This window comes from Nelusetta ayraudi, unplaced genomic scaffold (genome assembly GCF_046127955.1).
Source record: "Nelusetta ayraudi isolate G7.1 ecotype Tasmania unplaced genomic scaffold, CSIRO-AGI_Nayr_v1 ptg000083l, whole genome shotgun sequence".
Classification (NCBI taxonomy): domain Eukaryota; kingdom Metazoa; phylum Chordata; class Actinopteri; order Tetraodontiformes; family Monacanthidae; genus Nelusetta; species Nelusetta ayraudi.
Genome location: NW_027466133.1, coordinates 1478639 through 1492500, shown reverse-complemented (window position 1 = coordinate 1492500; position 13862 = coordinate 1478639). Strand labels below are relative to the sequence as shown.

The 13862-nt window shown below is 50.7% G+C and overlaps 1 protein-coding gene across 2 annotated transcripts in view; it reads left to right on the top strand.

Annotated features, from left to right (window-relative positions):
• Positions 1-13862, top strand: part of unc5cb (unc-5 netrin receptor Cb) — a 108826-nt gene that overhangs the window by 81898 nt on the left and 13066 nt on the right. The window contains exons 5-9 of one of the 2 annotated variants that reach the window (XM_076044878.1): positions 1160-1340; positions 4788-4955; positions 5696-5860; positions 10854-10910; positions 13548-13739. In XM_076044878.1, coding sequence (XP_075900993.1) covers positions 1160-1340; positions 4788-4955; positions 5696-5860; positions 10854-10910; positions 13548-13739 — 763 coding nt within the window. The remainder of the gene's footprint in view (positions 1-1159; positions 1341-4787; positions 4956-5695; positions 5861-10853; positions 10911-13547; positions 13740-13862) is intronic. The other variant, XM_076044879.1, reaches the window with a different exon arrangement.

Sequence of the window (13862 nt, the reverse complement as noted above, 5' to 3'; positions counted from 1 at the left end):
CACAGGAGGCTTAATTTCATCCAGTAGGCGTCTGGTGAGGTGGGAGAGAGAAAGAAAGAACTGAAGAAGAAAAAAAGAAAAAAACCTGAGCTAATAAAGACGGAATCAGCAGAACGACGATGCACACACAGGAGGTTTTAACTTGGAAGCCGATCGGCTGATATTAACTTTGCGTCGGCTCCCGATCCAGTTGCAGCTTCACCAGGTGGGAGGAGAGTCACCTGAGCCGCTCGGCGGAGGCGTGGTCTTGGTGGGACGGAGGTCGGAGGTCAAGATGCTCAGAGTTCGGCCCACCGCTCTCAGCCTGCACACACAGCCTGCGCAGTCTCGGCCCGGTCGTCCTATCAGGTCGTTGCCTCACCGCCTCCTCCAGATAGTTTATCTGTCATATGAAAGAAAGACCCTTCATAAACATCCTCCCCCTTATCTGTCTTTTTTGTTTGTTTTTTTTGTCCCTGCGCTGCTCCTTTAGTGTCTTTATCGCTTATCAGGAGCTGCGTCACAAAAGGCAGGAAGTCGGTTGGTTTCTCCCTGACCCTCCTCATCACCGGACACCGTGTGTGTGTGTGTGTGTGTGTGTGTGTGTGTGTGTGTGTGTGTGTGTGTGTGTGTGTGTGTGTGTGTGTGTGTGTGTGTGTGTGTGTGTGTGATGTTTTGAAAGGCTGTGTCTGCGGTGTGTGAGGTGACGCCTGCAGCCCCCTCCTCACCCTCCGTCTCCCTCCTCACCCTTCCAACAGAGTAGAGAGGATCTGGGTGATTTACAGCCAAACCAGACTTTCTAAACGCTCTCCTGTCCTTTGAGGAGCGGCGCTGCCGCTCAGAGGGATGGAACTCTGGAGGAAAGGTCAGGCCGCCTCTCGGCTTGAGGGGAATTGCTCGCAAGTTGTGCGTTTTGTTTCGTTGTTTTTTTTTTTTCTCTCTCTCTCTCGCTTGTGTCGCTGTAGCGTTTTGTTTCTTGCACGGCAAGTCGAAAAAGAGCACGATGGGTATTGATTTTTTTTTTTGTGGCAGGACCTCAGAGACGGTAAACAGTCGAGCCTGCAAGCCTCGGCCCGTAGTGCCGGTCTGGACTCGAGAAAAAAAAACAACTTTTTAAAGTCCTTGCTGCGAACTTGTCGTAAATCTTCTCCCTTTTTTCCCCGTTGTCCTTCTCTGTTAGGTGGAGTGGCTGAAGAACGAGGAGATCATCGACCCGGCGGACGACAGGAACTTCTACATCACCATCGATCACAACCTGATCATCAAGCAGGCGCGGCTCTCCGACACGGCCAACTACACCTGCGTGGCCAAGAACATCGTGGCGAAGCGCCGCAGCACCACCGCCACCGTCATCGTCTACGGTGAGTCACCGGTCCTGATCGTTCTTGGCGCGGCCTTTTGGCTCCCGGGGGCTAGGCTAGGCTAGGCTAACTGGATTAGCTGGTAACATTGAAAGGGAACCTGAAGACGATGGATCACCGTGAGTCTCGGTCGGGCGGGGGGGAGAAAAAGTTTCTTCTCTTTGTAGTACAAGTTAAAACGGCACCACAGCTGCTCAGAAACAAGTCTGAGGCACTTCAGCGCTTCGTCTGTGGAGACAGGAAGCAGGAAGTGACACGGCTGAGCAGCAAAACTAGGCCATATGTTCTCTTTAAGACTGTTTGTGCCTCGATTGTCAAGCAACACTTGGCGCTTGACTTTACATACATAAGCTTGTAAGCCACTATTGTCGACAGTGCTGCTGAAAACTGTGAGGACTGGGCAATATTTGCAAGGAAAAAAATGATTTAAAGAGTCGTGGCTTAGCAACGTGATGTTCCTAATTAGCAGGTTTCTTTTGTGTCCAACACCTTTGTTTTGAAGGGGCCAATTAGCACAGTTAATATACTCTAGTATTGTGAAATGTATATATATATATGTATATATATATATATATATATATGACATACATATAAACACACACATAAATGCACACACCCCACACCTCCATGTTGGAGCGGTGTGTGTGTGTGTGTGTGTGTGTGTGTGTGTGTGTGTGTGTGTGTGTGTGTGTGTGTGTTGAGACTGCAGGATTGAGTGCGACTGGAGAAAAAACGTGTTTAGACGTCAGCCGGTATCAAAACTACTTCTTGTAAGATGCTCTGCGTAAAAAGCCGAGCCGACTTCCTCCTCCTGCCGCGTTCACTTAGCTCGTTTCTTTTTTTTCTTTCTTTTTTTTTCGCTCCTGCTCAAAAGCCTTGTGGAAAGCAGGAGGACGTGTGATTGCTGCGCTGCAAACAAGGCTGAGCCGCAGTTAAAGGGACCCCCGCTGCGGCTTCACGCAGGCTCGCCCACCTTCTCCCTAACATCACATAACGCCGCTGTTAGCGCGCCGCACGCCGCCGCCGTCTTAACTTGCAGCGGCGCCCGCCGGAGGCGATGGATGGAAGCAGAGCAGGCGCCTTGCGAGTTTCAGTCAGAGTGCGCAATGAAAATCGTTGCTGTTTTTTTTGACCAAAGTTCATTTTATCCTCAGAAGTGACACAAGAGAGTCGGTCGTTTTCATTCATTCAGTTGATTGTTTTCAGACGCAAATGTGGTTCCAGCGGACGGAGATCAAAGCACCGTGAAAAACCCTTCCGTGCTTTTTTTGTTTGTCCTGTCTGCTAATGTGAAAAACAGCTCTGACAAACCTGCGGTCGCGCACCTCATCGCCGCCTGTTTGGACGGACAAACAGGCGGCGATGACTTATGGAATCCGCTGAGTGGGGCTGAAAGCGCTGTCTGTTCTGAGGTTGGCAAGACGGATGAGGAGGATTTGGGGAGTTGAAATCCGAGCGATCCAGCTGTCGCGCTGGGGTTACGGCGCTCCTGATTTTGATTAATATGCGGAGGGTTTAAACACATCCAATGGCTTTAGCAGACACAGGCGGAGGGGGGGGCCCTCCTGCCTGCAGGCCCCCGCCCCCCCCAACACCCCCCTCTTTAAATTAGCCTTGTTCGAGTGACTCACATTGACAGGAAGAAGAAGAGAGAAGGCCTCGGTGGCAACCCTCACCGGTGGATGCAGGTTATATAAACCAACAACAGCAGCAGCAGTAGCAGCAGCAGCAGCAGCATCTTCTCCTTGGTGCAAGTAATGAAGTTGAGCGCTGAGGACGAGGCGGCCTTGCACGCCGACGTGTGGCAGCACGAACATTCCAAATGCATGAGAGCGGCGAGCGGAGATTTCAGGGACGAGGAATTTGCCACGGCGCCAGCTCCTTTTGATGTCGGCTCATCCTTGAGAGAGACGCATCGGCAACAGCAACGGCATCAGCATCAGGCCCGCAGCAGCTGTTTGTGCCGTCCGCGCGTCTCCACCTCGAGACGGGCCGCTCGGATATTCATGCGCCGCAGTCGCCGCCGTTTACATAACCCACCGCCGAGCAAAAAGGGAAAGAGGGGGACTTTTCTTCTTCTTCTCCTTCTCCTTCATCTTTCTTCATCTTCTTCTTTATCCCTCGAGTTTCCCAACCTGACACGTTACAAGGAAAGTGGAGGCAGCAGCAGCAGCAGCAGCAGCAGCAGCAGCAGTAGCAGCACAATGGCTGCAAAAAAATAAATAAGCGCAAACAGAAAAGTGTTGAGATGAAGCAGACAGAAGGAAGACGGATGAATAATCCGAGCAGGAAAGAAAACAAAACTGAGTCCAGCGTTCTGGAGGCTTTTTTTCTTTGCCCAGAAGTATGTCGCATTTGCGGGGTCGGGTGGGGGTGGGGGTCTGGCGACCAGCTCCGGGGGGGCCGAGCCCACTTCCAGCCGCTCAAATGCCACGGCCTCGTTCCCGGCCACGAGCGCTGCTCGGCGTCACTCGGCGCTGGATTTAGCCGCTGACAGAGATGGATGAGGAGTCGGGGGGCGGGGGGCGGGGGGGGGGGGGGGGGGGGTTTTGTGCGGCAGGCAGGGAAGGAAGGAGCCGGGAGTCAGCTGAAAGAAAGTCACAAAGTAGCAGGCAGAGGATTTCTCAGGGTCAGAGCACAGAAAAAAAAGAGATGATGGAAAAAACTTGGGGTGCGCTGGTTTTGTCTTTGCCGGGTTGGAGGGGGTCGATCGGGACGGGGTCGATCAGGACGGGGTCGATCAGGACGGTGTCGCCGACGGCTGGAGGGGATTCCAGTCCGTCAGGCTGACGGACGCACTAATAAAAGCCAAATGTGTCTCTGTCTGCTTTCATTACGTTCACGCTGTAATATGCATGATGAATAAAATTCCTCCCAGCCGCTGACGTGCTTTCACCAAATCTCAGTCTTTCGCTTCTTTAACAGCAAAGCTGCAAAGGTTCTTTTTTTCTTTTTCTCGACGTTTCGCCGTGATTATGTTTCACGACCCTCCGCGGCGCTGGTGAGCGGCCACGCCGGCTCTCATTTCCAGGAACGACTCGGCCTCCTCTTCAGTCAGCCGACGCTCCTCCAGTCTGAACCTCTTCAAAGTTTCCTCGTTCACGCTGTGAGACCCAGAAGTGATCAAGCCGTCGCAGCGGCGGCTCCTCTTAAGCTTCTGGAACTTTCTGCAGGGAGACGTGTCGGATGTGCCGCTTCTGTCATCTTCTGCAAACTAGTTTTTAAACTCTCCTGCCTGCATGTTTTTTTTTTATTTTTTATTGATGTTCACTTTGTTTGTTTGCCGTCGCTTTCAATGACGTCTCGTGAAGCACTTTGTAACTGCGTGTTTTTAAAAGTTTGTCCAATTAGAAAAATAACAGCAGTAACCACTGAGGGGTGAAATCTGGGTGATCACTTGTTTTCAACCCTTGTTTTTTCTGCTGTGTTTCTTTTTTTTTCTTCCAGTCAACGGTGGCTGGTCGACGTGGACCGAGTGGTCGGTGTGCAACAGCCGCTGCGGCCGTGGCTACCAGAAACGCACCCGCAGCTGCACGAACCCCGCCCCGCTCAATGGTGGCGCCATCTGTGACGGCCAAGGCATCCAGAAGCTGGCCTGCAACCCGCTCTGCCCAGGTAAACGACAAAATCAATCCATTCAAACCTGCCGGCCGCCCACTTTGCAACAGGCAAAATGGGGGCGACGCCGTGCGCGGGAAAATGAATTCCAGCATTTTTAAAGGTTAAGTGTGTAATATTTGGAGATTTTCAGCAGTAACAGCGACATCGAGTGGTTGCGTTTTAGATTGCAGCAGTCTTACGCTTCCCCCTCCCTCTCCCGAGCCTGCCGGTGAACTACGGTGGCCTGCGCACACAAACTTGGATACCTCGTCCACCTTCTTCCTCGTTGGTTTATTTGAGGACTCGAGCCTAATTCACCCTAAATGCGTAACGTGCTGTCAGGCGACCTGGATTGTCCACACCAGGCTTCCTTAGAAATGTGGCGGTGCAAGATGGCAACTAACCAGGAGCTAACTTGCTCTTTTGTATATTCTTATTTATAGGAAAACAAAATGACTCTTATTGTAGTGCGATCATACACTGTTATTCATGTATTTATGGGCAGTATATAAATATAATCTTTTACCAAGGTGAAAATCATGAATCAGGCCAAATTTTACACACTGGACCTTTAAAAACCAAACAAACATGATGCATATTTCACTCTGTTTGTCACGTGTGTTTCTCTCACCAACTCGTCCACCCTCCATCACTCTCATCCTCTCATCGTCCGCGACTTCATCCCCTCCTCCGACCCCCCGCTGCGCCCCGCCCCGCCCCGCCACCACCCTGCCCTGCGGCTGCCTGGGCTCCAGTGGACGGCCTGTGGACAGAGTGGAGTAAGTGGTCGGCCTGTGGGATGGAGTGCACCCACTGGAGGAGGAGGGAGTGCAGCACGCCGGCGCCCAAGAACGGCGGGAGGGACTGCGAGGGCTCCGACCTGCAGTCCAAGAACTGCACCGACGGCCTGTGCATGCAGAGTGAGTACCACCACCACCACCACCACCACCACCCCACTGATCGCCCTGCTGACCCTCTCTCTCTCTCTCACCTGAGAGGAATTCCTCCCATTGCCGCGTCGCCGTGTCTCACATCGCCGCATAACATCCTGTCCGCTCTGTTTCAACTCCACTCATGCATAAACACAAAGGAAAAAAAATTATTGATTTGTCAATTCTTGGCAGTCACTCTGTTTATTTTCCCATGCACAAGAGTTGTAAGCTGCTGGGTAAAAAGTTAGGCAAAGGACAAGAGGCTTTTTAATGGCCACTAGGGGGCATAAGGGAGGACACCGGTTGCAGGGCAAAGCTTTTGGGAGTTGTACTTTTAAAATAACGATCAGAGATTAGATTCTTATTGTGCATGAAGGGGTCGGAACTGACAGGCGGCTTCTAATCACCATCTAAAGTGCAAGGAGAGGAAGCAGGAGGCCAAATTACACCAGCAGTCGTCGTCGTCGTACATGGTGACTTCCAGTGCGGACGCTCCCGTTGTCGTTTCTGCTGCTAACAGCAAAAAAAAGAAAGAAAACAACGGTTAAGGTTGGTGGTGCTGCCATTTATTCTTTTTCTGCAGACGGGAAAATGGTTTTCCGCTCCTCTTTCATCCCAGCAAGCAGCTGTTTATTCGAGCCGAAGAAGCCGCTCCCCCCCTTCTTCCCCTCACCGACACAACAAAACCCCTCCTCATGTTATGCACTGACAGAATGGAATCGTATTGTCGCGGCATGAACCTTGAGCCTCGTCTCCCATCTTCGGGAGGCCGTTTTCTTGTTACTTTTTTTTTTTTTCCCTGCTCCGCTTTTGATAAAACTCAACCCGGCACGCCACCGCCGTCGCCTCCGTGGTGTTTGTCAGCGACCGCGGACGGCGACTGTGGCACTAATAACAGTGTCCAGGCCCGCAGCGCAGCGGCAGCGGCAGCGGCAGTGTGGACGTGCCTCAGCCAACGACGACCTGCGTTTTGAAGTTTTCACATCAATCACGCCGTCGGGGTCAACATGCACGGCGCGGTTCGGCGTTCCTGTCCGAAGAAAACGCAGCACGCTGCAAACACACCGAGGCCTTGTCAACACTTTTCTTTTCATTTTATTATTTAACCTCCGACACTCTGACAGTGTTTCAAAATTATCTCCACATGCAGATGCACACGCAGGCTGTCGGGTGCATGCCGAGCCAGAAGGCGGTGCTATAACCTCCCAGTGTGAAGACACGTTGGCCAATCAGACGCCTGAAGGAGGGCAGAGCCGTGTCGACAGCGACAGCAATGGCACGGCCAGTGCAGAGCAAGTCAAATGAGTTTGTCATGTTGAACTCAACAGCCAATAAAAGAAAAAAAATGACAAAGTGTTGTCCGACGGCTCTCGTCCTCATTGCAGCAGGAGAGAAGGTGCACGTTCCTCCAAGCTCATTTTAAAAAGTCCAGCTCAGTCTTCCCTTACTTTTCATTGCACAACAGTCTCCTTCTGCGTGGGCTGAAATACTGGAAAGACTGAAATCTATTGGCTGTCACTTTTTTTTTTTTTTTTTTTTTTTTTCTTTAGCTATTGCGCCATTTAATGTCCTGCTACTGTGGGAAGTTTTAAAACTGGCAAAGTTGATCTTCTCCTGCTCTCCAAAATAGAGCTGCACAAACACAATCGTCGCACGCAGAAGGTGGCATCGAACAACAGAAGCTGCACTTTTCCCGGATGGATGTGGAAGGTGGATTCTCGCCGCCCTGGACCGACTTGACAGGGAGAAAAAAAGAACTGTTTTGCGCGTTGAAAAATCTGCGTTACAAGAGAGAAAAAAGCTCCATGTACGCAATGTGTGGTCCGACAGGAAACTGTGACCTCACCGCTGCGGGTTGCAGGGATTTCATCCGATATTTGGCTGCAACGCATTAGCTGATTTCTACAGTCAAGGTCGTGTGTCTGCGGAAACATTAGGCAGCGATCTCCCTCGGAGGAGGAGGAGGAGGAGGAAGGAGCTACCCTTATTTGTCTTATTCGTTTTTATTTTATCTCCCTCCGAGGCACAACATACACCCCCCACCCCCCACCCCCCACCACCTCCTTCCCGACACTTCCTGGCTCTGGACTCTCAGAAGCATTAGTCCCGGGCCGCATCGACGGCCAGTTTGCAGGGGGAATAAAACGGCATAACTTTATAGATTGGGGTGGGGGAGTCGGGGGGGTGGGGGGGTGGGGGTGGGATCGTTTGGAGGATTGATTTTTCTGTGTTGCGAGCTAAGAGGGTGAAGCCACTTATGTCAACGCTAACGACCATTTCCACCGGCATTTAGGAGACGGAGAGCCCATTATCTAAAAGCTTGCATTATGGCAAATATGATCTGAGGCATGGGGGGGGGGAGGGGGGGGGGGGGGTTGGTGGAGAGGTGGGGTTGGGTGGTGGTGCAGTCCGAACTGGGATCCCAGCAAACACCAGCGCCTCGGGATTCCGTTGCATCCTGATCTGGTTTCCGCCGTGTTTGAATTTATTGAAATCATTCTCAGAGGCGCTCCAGACGGAGCGAGCAGGAAATAAAAGTCGGCCTGGGCTGCAAAACACCGCCGGCCTGAGAGGGGAGAGGTGTTTTTTTCCGCCCATGTTCTAATTGACTTTGCAGCTTGTTTATCGCATCCAAGGCTGTCCGGGAGTTTCACAATTGGATTTAGACAAAAGTCCTGCTGCACTTGCACTCTCCAACGGCCGGCTTTCACACTCGGCTGAGGCCGAGCCGGCCGGATCTGCTGCTCCGCTCGCCGCTCCGATGCTGTTTGGTAACCCGGCGCATCAGACGTGACATTTCCTTGACATATTGCTGTGGAGAAAGAGAGGCGGGGGGGGCAGGGGGTGGGGGGTGGGGGTATAGGGGGTCCCCTCCAGCAAGGGCAAAACATTTTATCGCTGTAATACAAAAAGAGAGAGAGAATGAAGGGAGGGAAAAAAAACAGACTCTGCGGCTCTCTGACGGAATGAGGTTAATTTGCCGCCGCACAGCGTTGATGAACGGCCGAGACGGCGCTGCGCTAATTAATTTTTTCTTATTGTTTTCACTCCTTTTTTTTTTTCCATTTTGTGCTATGCAAACATTAAGGGTGGGGAAAAAAAAAAACTTTGACATAACACTGTCGATGATCATAACTGGCTTTATAATTGGATTTAAAAAAAAAAAAAGAAGAAAAAAATGGCAGAGGCAGCGCCGAGGAAAATGAGTAGCGGCCGTTTATTTAATCAAGCAATTAACTTCTGAATTGATAATCTGGCTGAATTTCACGTACACGTGTTTTATAAAGTTCAAACACGCTGCTCTGCAAATTAGACGATTATTAAAGGTCCCACGTGGTGAAAAAATGGACTTGAGCTTTTCAGCCCCTGCAGCCTCATTAGCAAGAAAAAATATATTTTTTCTGTTATCATCCCATTGTGATGTCACAAAGGGCATTGATTCCTCCCTCAGGTTAGTGATGACCTTTTCTGATCAATTATTTAACGCGTTGATATAATAATAAAAGTAGTAAAAAAAAAAAAAATAAAGATCTGTAAGTTGCTTTAACTGGGATCTTGGAAACTTCTGATCGGTCGAGGACGTTTTGCTTCAGGTTCGAGCCCTCGTCTTGTCACCAAACATCTGTTCTTTATCACTGCGAAAGCTTTTTTATTTTGTTTGGTTTTGTTTTGTTTTACAAATTGCCAGTTATTTCTAAGCTCGCATCATTGCGCAGCAGAGCCATAATCATCTGTGGAGACGGGAGGAAAGAAAACAGTCTCCTAAAAAAATCCGCACAGCGAGGTCTTTTCAGGAGGTCGAGACTCCGAGTGGACGGAGGAGCCGCTGCCACTCCAGTGCTATTCCTGAACTTTCCAGTGTGGGCTGCGCTGCGAACGCTTCCTGCGGTCAGACTCCAGTGATGCTCCACCAAAGAAGCGAAAACAAACTGGCCGGCTGTTTTAATGGTGACATCACTTCTTTCGGAGAGGGGAGGAAGATAATGGCTTCCTGTGCCGAGTTTGGAACCCAGACAATAATTTCCTGTCCTCCCTTTTTTTTTTTTTTTTTTTTTCTCTCTCTCTCTTCTATGAACAAATCATCTTTGGTCTGGAGGCTTTTTATTTTTTCCTCCTCCTGCCCACCCAGCGGCAAACTCGGTTACCCCGGCCGGACCCCTCGCTGGCTGCAGGTTCAGGTCATGGAACAGCAGTCAGACCGATTACATCGGCTCGCCAGCGCCATCTATCAAGCCATTGATCGCGCCGTCGCTCCGCTGGTCCGGCCGCATTCGCTCTCTGAGGACTTCATTGTTTGTGTCGCCCGTTTTTTTGTGGACGACCTGCAGCAAGAAAGAGTGAACACGACCTGAAGCGGAGAGCGCTTCTTGCTGCCAAAAACAAACAAACAAATAAAGAGCGGGATTGAAAAAAAAAAATATTGGCAAATTTTCTCCAGATTCCTCACCTGAAGCCTCGCTCAGTGGTTTGGATGCAGGGCTGCTGCTCCTATCGACTCATCCATCCCTCCATCCATCCATCCCTCCTTCCTCGCCTCACCTGCCGCTTTGGCCCCGCCCACTTCTGCCGCTGCTGCTGCTGAGGAACATTGATGGATCACGCCACTCACTCGCTGAACCTCCTTTAGTGCAGCACACACACACACACACCTCCTCTTTTCCCTTCATCCATCTCCATGCTCTATACACTCATCCGGTGGGGGAGGGGTGGGAGGTGGGAGGAGGAGGAGGAGGAGGAGGAGGGTGGCGGCGGCTATGGAATCAAGAAGGATGGTCTGGGCTGCGTCATCACTCCCACTCATGACTTTGTTGCTGTCTCATTTGTTGAGTTTGTTTTATTTATTTATTTCCGTTGGCTTAAATTTGATTTTCATCACCCCCCCACCTCCTCAACCTCTCACCCCTGCTTCCTCCTCCTTCTCATTTTGCCTCCCCTCCCTCCCCCTCTGTCTCCCCCATCCACAACCCCTCCCTCCTTCAAGGTTCCTTATTTCAGAAGTCCTCTGAGGCAAAAGACAAGCGTGATTTGGGGAATTCATGTGAGTTATGATTTATTATTATTGTTTTTTTCATTTCTTTATTGCGTGTGTGTATTTTTCTGCACTTGTTTTCATGTTTACCCCTGATCTTTATGAGAGCTTGTGGAAACTGCAATTTATCGGGTTGGGATTATTTAGTGTGTGTGTGTGTGTGTGTGTGTGTGTGTGTGTGTGTGTGTGTGTGTGTGTGTGTGTGTGTGTGTGTGTGTGTGTGTGTTCCAAACCGTGAACTTTCATTAGCAGACTTTAATGAACAGCGCTCCACTCCAGTGAGGCTCACTGGCTGTTTTGTGTTCAAGTAGCTCAGTGTCGCTCTCAATCACATGCTACCACTTTAGCCGCTCAGTGGATGTTGCAACATTTTTTTTCCTAGCCTCCTCTCCCAACACCTTCACTCTTCTTCTGACACTTCTCGTTCTACAACACACAAAGTGCGCACAATCATTTTTCAAATGCGGCGCACACTCACTTTGTTGGGAAGCTAGCAGATTCTGGCTAGCTAGCAAGGCTAACGTTGCGAAAATCATCAGAGATGCAAGAAACGTTACCGTCTGTGACTAGAAAGTTGTAAATGATTTAAAAAAAAAAAAAAATGTCCAAACTTTTGACTGGTAGTCTCTGTGAACACACGCACCTGCACTTAAATCACTGAGTGCTCGGCACCAAAGTGAGAGATTTGTAGCAGATCAACTGTCTCTGTGCAATCAGTGATGATTTCACTCCACCCATGCAACAAGTAAAAAGCTTGCAGACCATTTTTCATGGCTTGTCCATCCGCTGGGGAAGTTTTCTCGCCTGCTATAAAACCTCCTCTTCCACCTCCGCTTCGTCCCGTCTCCCCATTAGCTGCCTCTCCGACTCGTAGCCGACCTTTTGACCCCGTCGCTCAGACTGCGACTCCGGCTGGGAGCTTTAACGCTCTTTCCCCACTTCCCAGACTCCGTCTCTGCCACATACATACATATTTTTCTCCTCTTTTCGCTCCCTCCCTTCGTATCTCGGCCGCCGCCGCTGTAAATCTCTGCGCCCTGGCGGAGAAAGGAGTGTTCGCTAATCCCCTTTTCATTTCCGCTCCTTGTACTTCTGCCGCGCCGACAATGGCTCACGTTCAAAGGGACGTATTAATCTAAGCGATACATTTTAATGCGCACTCTTAGCAGGTTGCTGCCTTTATCATCAAAGCCAGCGCTGAGAGATTGTTGTACCGAGGGGGATGTACGTTAAATAACTTGGCAGAGGCAGAAGCTTTTTTTTTTTTTTTTTTTTTCAAACCGCACTCGCCCAGACTTTCTTCCCGATGGCTGAGAGACTGAATCTATCTGCACTCTGCTGATGTCTTAGTTAAAACTGCAAGAGGAAAGGCTGATATCAGCCCTTGTATTCAATGGTGTGTTTACACTTGGCCTGAAAGGGGGCGCCGCAGTGTATCCTTGACTTTAAATATATATTAAAAGAAACAAAAACAAGCAGTATACTTTTATGTGTCAGTCCATTGAGGTCGTGCCGTCCTGCCGGGAGACCTTGCAGCCGTCGGCTGTCACCAGCGCTCCCGTCTCTCTCTCCTTTTGTCCCGGAGAACACAGGAGACGCAGACTGAGGGCCATCTGCATCCCCCAGACCCACCAGAGGCTCATTTGCACAAATCCCCAGGACGTCATGAAGAGTCGGCTGATGCTGCCCCCTACTGGCGCAGGCGGGCCCTGCGCCTATTTGCATATCCAAATGAACTCTCCGCCTCATCAAAAGTCTCATAAACAGGCTTTGAAATCATTTTTTGGGGTCCTTGACTTGTCACTACTGGGCGTCCAGGCATGCTCGCGCGCTACCACCCCCCCCAACTCCCCTCCTCCCACCTCTAAAGAAGAGTTTCTCCCCCATTTGTCAAGCGAAGTGACAGCAAAGGACGTTATTTACCAAACACGACAGCCGACTGTCAGTAGGCAAGAAGAAGAAGAAGAAGAGAAGGTCTGATCTGATCTGATCAGTGCCGCGTGGCCTCCCGCGTCTGCGCCTCCAGCAGTCCGCGCCAGCCACTGCCGGCTATTCACAGAGGTTCCTCCAGCTGGATGGTGGACAGAGAGGATTGGGGGGAGGATTGAGGGATGAAAGGCGATTGGAGAAATGCGAGCGACGGCCAGATCTTATCGTCGAACCCGCGCGCGCGCGCGAGAACAAAGGCGGGGGACGGGCTGTGAACTCCAGCAGTTTTGGAGATGAAAACGTCTCCGTCCTCCGCCGTCACGACTTCTGATCTGTCTCCCGACGCCCGCTGGTTAGGACGGCGTGTCATTGGGCGGCCGTCCTTATCGATCGGACGCAATCATTATCTTCATTTTCTTAGCTTCCCGTTTGAGTATTGAGCTGCGACTTCCTCTCTGCCGCTCTGCATCTATAAAAGGGGCCTCACACGACTTCATCTCCACATCCAGATTATTTACTGCAGTGTTCCAGGGTGATGGAAGCAGGAGATATGCCAGATGCAGTTAAATGGCTTTGTCACAACTTCTACATTAAATTAGATCTTAAACAAAAACCCTGAATGCACCTTTAGAAATATGTTTTTTTTTTTCCCTCTCTCTCTCTCTCTCTCTCTCTCTCTCTCTCTCTCTCTCTCTCTCTCTCTCGCTCCCGCTCCAGTGGCCCCCAGCACGGACGACGTGGCGCTGTACGTGGGCATCGTCATCGCCGTCATCATGTGCCTGGTGATCTCGGTGGCCGTGGCGCTCTTCGTCTACCGGAAGAACCACCGCGACTTCAGCTCCGACATCATCGACACCTCCGCCCTCAACGGGGGCTTCCAGCCAGTCAGCATCAAGAACGCTCGCAAAGGTGAGGAGAGAGAGAGAGGGAGGGAGAGAGAGAGAGAGAGAGAGAGAGAGAGAGAGAGAGAGAGAGACATTCAAATTTTCTACCAGGATTTTAATGTAGAGAGGGAGGCAGGGAGGAGAACAG